This window comes from Mesoplodon mirus (genome assembly GCF_964341445.2).
Source record: "Mesoplodon mirus genome assembly, chromosome: 13".
NCBI lineage: Eukaryota > Metazoa > Chordata > Mammalia > Artiodactyla > Ziphiidae > Mesoplodon > Mesoplodon mirus.
Window position 1 is genome coordinate 5,511,186 of NC_138989.1, and position 8,531 is coordinate 5,519,716.

Sequence of the window (8,531 nt, forward strand, 5' to 3'; positions counted from 1 at the left end):
GTGTCCAGGGGTGCCCGCCTCTGCCCTGCCCCGGGAGGGCTGGTGCAGGCAGAGAGAACCGCCCCCACCAGCAGTCAGTCCCAGCCCTCCCTTCCCCCCAGCCCCTGACAACCACGAGGCTGCTTTCTTGCTGTCCCTATGGATTTACATTTTGGACATTTCATAAAAATGGAATCATGATATTTGTCCTTTTTTGTCTGGCTTCTTTCACTCAGCATCGTGGTTTGTTTTTTTCGGGGTTTTTTTAGCCAATGTAAACTTCATCTATCAGTTCAATACACAGTAAGATAATATAAAAGATAGGATCATGCTTTTCCTTGCTAAAAGTTTTTACATTAGTTATGTTTGGTATTTTATTTTCAGTGTCAGAGAACCTAGCTGACAGTTTGAATCAGAGTCAGTTACTTTCAGCAAATATTGTAAATCGATACCTGTTTTATATTTCTGTTGTTTGGATAATCCACGGCTGAACTTAGCAGCGTTGTGTTTTAAAGGTTCGTCCACACTGTTGCATGTGTCAGAATTTAGTTCCTTTTTATGGCTGAGTCACATTCCATCGTATGGATGGACCCTGGTTTTTCCATCTATCGATGGATATTTGGGTTGTTCCCGCCTTTTGGCCGCCGTGCCCGGTGGTGCTGTGAACATGTATGTACAGATGCTTATTTGAATGCTGTTTTGAGTTGGTCACTCTACGGTGCCACCCTCCCTGACCCCGGTCACTCCCTGTCCCTGATCTGTCCCCTGATCATCTCACTGTCCGGGCACATTTTCTCCTGTGATGACGTTTCTTCTCGTGTATACTCACTGGTCGTCTGCGGCCCCTTGTGGCTGAATGAAAGCTCGATGGAGGCTGAATCCTTGTCTTGTTTTTCTCTATCTCCATCGCCAAGAACAGCCTCTGGCGCACACGAGGTGCTCAGTACATGCTTTTGAGTGAGTGGATGGTGTGAATGAACGAAGGAAGAGGGCCTCTGGAGTTTCCCCGGCCCGTGGACTTGGCGTGTGTCCGGGCCCCCGTGTCCCATGTTCTGAGCGTGAGTGGTGCTCGGAGGGCAGGCGGTAGGAGCCCCGTCCTCCTGCCAGGCCCGGCCTTGCTCCCTCCTCCGGTCCCCTGCTTCCTCCTCCACGTTCACCCGTCTCCTGCTGTGTCTCCCTGTGTCCCAGGTCATCAACTTCCCCTTCCCGACGCCCCCCTCCGTGGAGGCCCTCATCGCCGCCGAGGAGCTGCTGATCGCACTGGGTGCCCTGCAGGCGCCCCCAAAAACAGAAAGGTGGGGCAGGAGCTTGGGGGCAGTGGGGGGCCCAGGTCCCGCCCCGTTCTCTGCCCTCTCCCCTCTCCCGAGCTGACCGAGCACCAGGCCTCTGGGTGCCGAAGGCTTCTCGTGGAGCCTTCCCCGCACCCACCACAGGCCTCCATCCTCCAGGGTGAAGCAGCTGCAGAGGTCCCGGTGGAGCCGCCCCATCACTGAGCTGGGCAGGACCATGGCCACGTTCCCCGTGGCACCGCGCTACGCCAAGATGCTGGCGCTGAGCAGGCAACACGGCTGCCTGCCATACGCCATCACCATCGTGGCTGCCATGACTGTCCGGGAGCTGTTTGAGGAGCTGGACAGGTGGGGGCCGGGGGCTGGGCATTCGGGGGCCGCCTGCCCTTGGCTGAGCCATGGTGTGGAGCCTGGCCTCCTAGGGCACCTCTGACTTGTTGAGTGGTCTTGTACGAGACCCTCGCCCGCCCTGCGCCTGGCAGCATTCTGATCTCTACCGACCTCTGTTTGTTTTCGTTTTTGTTTTTGGCCACGCCGTGTACCTTGTGGGATCTCAGTTCCCTGACCAGGGATGAAACCCGTGCTCCCTGCAGTGGAAGCGCAGGAGTTCTAATCACTGCACCGCCAGGGAAGTCCCATGATCAGGGTCATGTTGATCAGTGACCCCCACCAGGCATTTTTGGGCCCACCCTGAGTAACTGGCGTGTCCCCTGCCCCTGCAGCCGTGTGCGGCCAGGGCAACAGCCTACGTGGTGTGTGTGTTTGCAGGCCAGCTGCCAGCGACGACGAGCTCGCCAGGCTGAAGGGCAAGCGGGCCCGGGTAGCCCAGATGAAGAGGATCTGGGCGGGGCAGGGAGCCTCTCTGAAACTTGGGGACCTCATGGTGCTGCTGGGTGAGTGCCCTGCGTGGTGTGGCGTGTGGCTGGTGGGGAGGTCACGCGGGGTGGGACAGGGCAGCGAGAAGGAGTGACGCCCCCCCACCCCATCCACAGGTGCCGTGGGGGCCTGCGAGTACGCGGGCTGCTCTCCGCAGTTCTGTGAGGCCAACGGGCTGCGGTATCGGGCCATGATGGAGATCCGGCGCCTGAGGGGCCAGCTGACCACTGCGGGTATGGCCCTGCGCCTGGCAGAGAACTTGACCCCGTTGGCGTTTAAAGTCGCTTTTGAGCGACGTCACCCACGTACAGTCGATCTCCGTTATTCACAGATTCCACATCTGCGAATTCACCTGTTCGTTGGAATCTGTTTTAGTGCTTTTGCCACTTCTGTGGTCCTTCGAGGGCACGCACATGAGCAGGGCAGTGACGTGTGCACGCTCTCCCGTCAGGCTGTCTGTCCGGCTCATCCTTCCCTCGGTGACATCTCTCTCGTCACCCTCTGTCCCGGCTCTGGCCTGGACCGGCTGCTGGCCGCACCTCCTGCCCAGCAGCCTCGTGCAGGGGTCCCTGCTCCCGAGTAGGGTCCGGCCCTGGTTGGTTTCTCCAGCAGTGGAAGGGGCCCCTCTCGTTGGAGTCGGGGAGCAGCTGACGGTTCAGCCCCTGCTTCCCGCTCCTGTTGGTCTGAGTGGTGGGGACCAGACCTGTTTGAAGCCACATTAGGGCTGCGCGTGGGTGGCAGGTCTTCCGCGTCCCGTCCCAGTGTTCTGCCTTCTTCCTGTTTCTTTCTTCTTCTCTCTCTTTTTAAGTTAAACAACATAGGTTTCACTGAAGGTTCTGTGGGGAAGACAGATTTACATTGCAAACCTCAGAACAGAAAGCCCTGGACTCCCCTGGCGGCCCAGTGGTTAGGACCCCATGCTTCCACTGCAGGGCCACGGGTTCGGTCCCCGGTCGGGGAGCTGAGATCCGCAAGCCCACTCTCCCCACCTGCCTCCCCCGTCCTCCTCTCGTTGTTTCCCTGCCGCCGCCTCCCGCCACAAGCAGCAGGGCCCAAAGCCCCAGCTCCTTTCTCCCCACCTGCGAAGTTTTCCAGAGCTTCAGATCCTTCTCATGCAGAAGAAGGAGGCCTCGCCCCGCGTCTCGCGCCTGGGCTCAGCAGCGCAGGGCCCTCGAGGGGAGAGGTGGTCTCCACACTCGTCCTGCTCAGAGAGCGTGGCTCGTCTGCCATGTCTCCTGGCTGGGCGTGCTCCCTGCCCCGAGGCCGACGGAGTCAAGTGCGAGGTCTAGCAGCAGCACAGCCCGCTGCCTGCAAGGGAATTGGGGTTTTGTCCCAAGGACGAGGCAGACGTGGGTGTGGGTGGGCATCCTCGGTGGACGGGGGCCGAGATGCGCAAGTCGCTGAGGCCAGAGCTCCGAGCTGCACGGCGTGGGGCCTTCCAGAAGGCCGGGCGGAGCCAGCCCCCGCCTCGCCTTCCTCACGCCTGGATCTCCCCCCAGTCAACGCCATGTGCCCCGAGGCCGGGCTCTTCGTGGACCCCAAGATGCAGCCGCCTTCCGAGAGCCAGGTGACCTACCTGCGCCAGATCGTGACGGCCGGCCTGGGTGACCACCTGGCCCGCAGGGTCCAGAGTGAGGACCTGCTGGACGACAAGTGGAAGAACGCCTACAAGGTTGGACGCTGGCTCGGGGACGCGCAGCAGGGCAGTCGCTGCGCCCGGGCCCCCCGCCCTCCCTGCCCTCAGTCTCACGTCCTGGCAGCCTGGGCACTCCAGACGCCCAGCTCTGGGCAGCGTCAGGACGCCTGTGAGGGGCAGCCGGGGGGACCCTTGGGTGTGGATGGGCCTGTCCTCCCGGGTCACGGGTCCCGCTGCCTCTGGGAAGGTCCCCACCCAGGGCCAAGGTGGAGTGACGGTGCAGCCACTTCTCCCTTTGGGCGTGAGCTTCGCCCCAACTTCACTGAATGGAGATAGAAGCACATCTCATACAACCTGTCATTGTAAAGTGTACAATTCAGGGGATTTTAGTCTATTCAGAGTTGTGTACCCATCACCACAATTAAGTTCAGAACGTTTTTATTATCCCAAAAAGACTCTGGATAGCCATTGCGGTCACTCCCCATTTTCTCTTGAGTCTCCCCACCCCGTGAATCTGTTTTCTGTCTCTACGGATTTGCTGTTCTATACGTCTCACACGAATGGGATCCTCCATCGCGTGGCCTCTTGCACTGGCTTCCTTCGCTCAGTGCTGCGCTTTTTGGCGAGTCACGCTGCAATCCGTGTCAGTACCTCTCACGGCAGGGTACGTGCTCCGTCGGCGGACACACGCCGCCAGGGTGGCCGTTCGTCACTTGACGGATGCCCTCCTGCTTTCCTGGCTGAGGGTGTAACTGGATTCAGGGGGTCAGCCTCACCTGGCGCTTATGCATCCCCCAGACTCACGCCCACCCGCCGTCTCTCTCGCAGACCCCCCTCCTCGACGACCCAGTCTTCATTCACCCCAGTTCCGTGCTCTTCAGGGAGCTCCCTGAGTTTGTGGTCTACCAGGAAATTGTGGAGACCACCAAGATGTACATGAAAGGTAGCGCAGCTGGCCAGCCCCTCACCTGACCCACGTGGCTCTGGTGAGCCGTGTCGCTGGACCCTTGAGGGGAGAACCCATGAGCCCTTCGCCGAGCCCCCATCCCTTCTTTCCTGGGCCCCCAGGCGTCTCGACTGTGGAGGTGCAGTGGATCCCGGTCCTGCTGCCTTCTTACTGCCAGTTTGACAAGCCCCTTGAGGAGCCGCCCCCCACCTACTGCCCCGAGAAGGGGCGGATGCTGTGTCACCGGGCCAGCGTGTTCTGTGAGTCGGGGTGACTTCCCGGCGGCCTTGGGCTCCACCGGACACGTGGTCCCGCCTCCCGAGTGCCCTGGGCGGTGTGTGTGTCCTGCGCCGTGTCATCCCAGGCTGCGGGCCCCCTTGGCGGGCGGGGAGGGGACTGGCGGGGGAGGGTGGCGTGGGGCTCCATCGTGGCCCCTGCTCACCGGCTCGCGCGCCCCAGGTCGCGTCGGCTGGCCGCTCCCCGCGGTCCAGGTGGATTTCCCGGAAGGCCTTGACTGCTACAAGCACTTTGCCCGGGTTCTCCTGGAGGGGCAGGTAGGCGGCACAGCTCCCTTGGCCCCTTCCTTGGCACCTCGGGGGGGACGTGAGCCCCAGATCTCTCTCCCCATCCTGTGGTGTCTCCCCAGGTCTTCCACAAGCTGGCCTCGTACAAGAGCTGTTTGCTGTCCAGCCCCAGCACGATGCTGAAGACGTGGGCCAGGTACAGTCTCTCCCGGGGGCGTCGGCTCAGCACGTGGTGGTGGAGGGAGCTGAGACTAGTGTCCTGGGGCCGCCGTAACAGATCCCCACCCACTGAGAGCCTTACGAAGACAGGAGTCTCTTCTCTTGTGGCACTCCCGGGGACTCAGGGTGAGGCTGTGGGTCCAGGAGCCCCAGCCAGCCCTTGGTTCTGAGCATCCGCTCTGTGCCGAGCGCGTTCTCGTGTTACGATCGAGCCGTGACCCTGTCCCGTGGCGTGTCCCAGGGCAGGGAGGTTGTCCCCAAACAGAACAACTAGTACAGGTGGCAGGGGTGGCACAGCTACGAAGGGTCAAAGCAGGATGTGGAGGTGAGGCGGCGGGCGGGCGGGCTCAGTCAGGAAAGGCTGACTGAGCAGGGTCAGTGGGGGCAGGGCTGCGAGCCGGGCGGGAGTCTGGAGGAAGGTTCCAGATGGACGAGCACTGGGTGGGCGGGTCAGAGGCAAGCGGTGGGAGGTGATGGAGTCTGGATCCTTCCATCCGGCCGGCACCCCCAGCCTGCCGGAGGGAAGGGGACTCCCTGCAGTTCCTGGGCACGCCTGGCAGCGGTGCCCGCGTGTGGGCCTCGTGACGCCCCACGTCCTGCCTCCCCACCCGCAGGCTGCAGCCCAGGACAGAGAACCTCCTGAGAGCCCTTGTTGCTGAGAAAGCCGACTGCCGAGACGCCTTGCTGGCTGCTTGGAGGAAGAACCCCAAATGTGAGTCTGACCAGGAAGGGTGCCCCGTGGCGAGGGCATTGCGGGGGGACAGGATGGGGCCACCGAGGGAGCCCAGGGTTAGCGGGAGGGTGTGCCCTGTGGCGGGTGGGCGGGCACAGAGCCGCCCTGACCGTCCTCCCTCCCACCCCTGCAGACCTGCTGGCCGAGTACTGCGAGTGGTTCCCGCAGGCCGTGCACGCCAACATCGAGAAAGCCTGGCCACCCACTCCTGACCGCTGACCCGGTGCCGGCCTGCAGGGCCGAGGACTGGCCTGAGGACCCAGGGGGCTGGCAGTGGCCGGTGGCCACCATGGTCACCCTGACCCCAGACTGCTCCCAGGAGGCAGGTGGAGCCCCTGGACACCCTTGGTCATCTTGGCTCGATTCTGGGCACAGCTTGCTGCCGCCCTGGGCAGTCCCACGCGGGGTGGCTTTTGTAACTCTTTATTACAGGGTGGATCATGGTTTTATCTCCCATGCTGGTCCTGCTTTAAACGTGCTCTGTGGACGACATTAGTCCCTTGTAGAGCAGCAGGGCTGGCTGGAGGGTGAAGGCGACCATGGGCCCTTCCTCCACTCCCTGTTCCCTGCGGGTGTGGTGCACCCTGCCCACAGCCAGCGAGGTCCCCCAAGGCTCCCGCCGGCTCCTGTGGAGTGGGTGTCCCCTCCCTGGAGTCAGCTCCCCGCTGGCTACATTGCTGTAATAAACCTTGACTGTGACAACAGGTGTATACTGCGTCTACTGAAGTTCTTTGGGCCAACCTCTGAACATGGGGGTGGTCCAGGGACATCTGCATGTGCGCGTGCACACATCTGTGGAGACTAGTCTGGATGGATGCTCATGAACGTGTTAGTGGTAATCCTGTGGCACAGTTATAGAGGTTGATCATTTTTCTCACTTTTACTTTAGGTATTTTTCCTGAATCAGTTTGTATTAATATCAACGCATAAATTCGGGAATTCCCTGGTGGTCCACTGCAGGGGGCACGGGTTCGATCCCTGGTTGGGGAACTAAGATCCTGCAAGCCGCGCAGCACTGCCAGAAAAGTAAAAAATAAACACAAATTCTGTAACATAAACACATACGTAAGACAAAAAAACAGAGATACGTGTTTAATATTCCAAAACTATTCACTTTCTCCACAGCCTAGCTACTAACCCTACTGTTCCCCCAAACTAGGCGGTCTCCCCTACCCCACTCCCTCTGCATTTAAGCCATCTGCAAGGTCTGTTAGTCCACGTCCGGGATTTGTCCAGAACCCCCTCGTGCTCCCCACTTCCACTGCTGTGCCATCCCCACCTCTGCTTCCAGCGAGCCTCCAGCAGCTCCTGCTTGGGGCCACGGCAGTGGCTTCCTGGCGGGTCTCAGGTCCACTCTGCCCACCTGTGGTGGACTCCACATGGCAGCCAGAGGGAGCTGTTTTAAAACCTAAGGAAATCCTGTCATTCCCCTGCAGCAGGCCTTCCAGTGTCTTGAAGGATTCAACCCTCTCCTTCCCTCATTCGTTAAACATGCACAGGGCTTTTTTCCTGTCCCTTCCATGCAGATTCCTCCCCCTGCCCCCCTTCAACCTCAGGGCCTTTGCACCTGCCATTTCCTCTTTCTGCAGACAGGCCCCCCTGACACTTTATCTACCGCAGTCTCCACGTCCTCCCCCTTTAGTCTCCATCTCATCACAATTGCCATATTCATAAAGCTCATTGCTACTTGCTTATTGCTAGTTCCCTAGACTGGAATACTGAGGACAGGAGGGCTGAGAAACCTTGCCTGGGGTATCTGGGGATACAAGGGTACTTGACACTACCTGAGCACACAGTAGGCGCTCAACGTGTCCGCATTTCTTGGCACTAGGCGCTCAGGAGTCACGGGATGAATGGCCAGTTGCAAAACCCTCCTTAGAAATCCAGTGTTTTCTAACTGCTTGATGATGTGAATCACTAGGAGTGTTTGTTTAAAAACGCAGCCCCCTGCTGACCTGAATCCGAATCTCCAGGGGAGGGGACACGGGCATCTGTGATTGAGACCAAGGGCGTTTGACTAGCGCCGCCCTCTCCAACGGAGCTCCCTTCTTAAGCCAGCTGATGCGGGGGCTTTGGGTCCCCTTCCCTGCTTTGCCTTTTGGTCGTGTGACTGCGATCCAGAGGGGGAAAAAACTAATTGTGGGTGAAAATGTGGAGATGCCGGGGATTGAACCCGGGGCCTCATACATGCAAAGCATGCGCTCTACCACTGAGCTACATCCCCAGACCCGCAAATCTATCTCCTGGAACTGAAGATATAGGAAGTAGTGACTTCGCTCCTCCACGTTTCTTCCGTTCCGGAGGCTCAGCACCTTCAGAGACGCAAGTA

The 8,531-nt window shown here is 59.9% G+C and overlaps 1 protein-coding gene across 1 annotated transcript in view; it reads left to right on the forward strand.

The window, feature by feature from the left end:
- Positions 1 to 6,903, forward strand: part of DHX37 (DEAH-box helicase 37) — a 30,241-nt gene extending 23,338 nt beyond the window's left edge. The window contains exons 17-27 of the mRNA XM_082641030.1: positions 1,168 to 1,274; positions 1,428 to 1,616; positions 2,037 to 2,161; positions 2,261 to 2,377; positions 3,644 to 3,816; positions 4,609 to 4,723; positions 4,849 to 4,986; positions 5,186 to 5,280; positions 5,373 to 5,446; positions 6,084 to 6,181; positions 6,336 to 6,903. Of these exons, the coding sequence (XP_082497156.1) occupies positions 1,168 to 1,274; positions 1,428 to 1,616; positions 2,037 to 2,161; positions 2,261 to 2,377; positions 3,644 to 3,816; positions 4,609 to 4,723; positions 4,849 to 4,986; positions 5,186 to 5,280; positions 5,373 to 5,446; positions 6,084 to 6,181; positions 6,336 to 6,421 (1,317 nt within the window). The 3' untranslated portion in view covers positions 6,422 to 6,903. The remainder of the gene's footprint in view (positions 1 to 1,167; positions 1,275 to 1,427; positions 1,617 to 2,036; positions 2,162 to 2,260; positions 2,378 to 3,643; positions 3,817 to 4,608; positions 4,724 to 4,848; positions 4,987 to 5,185; positions 5,281 to 5,372; positions 5,447 to 6,083; positions 6,182 to 6,335) is intronic.
- Positions 6,904 to 8,531: the final 1,628 nt, after the last annotated feature.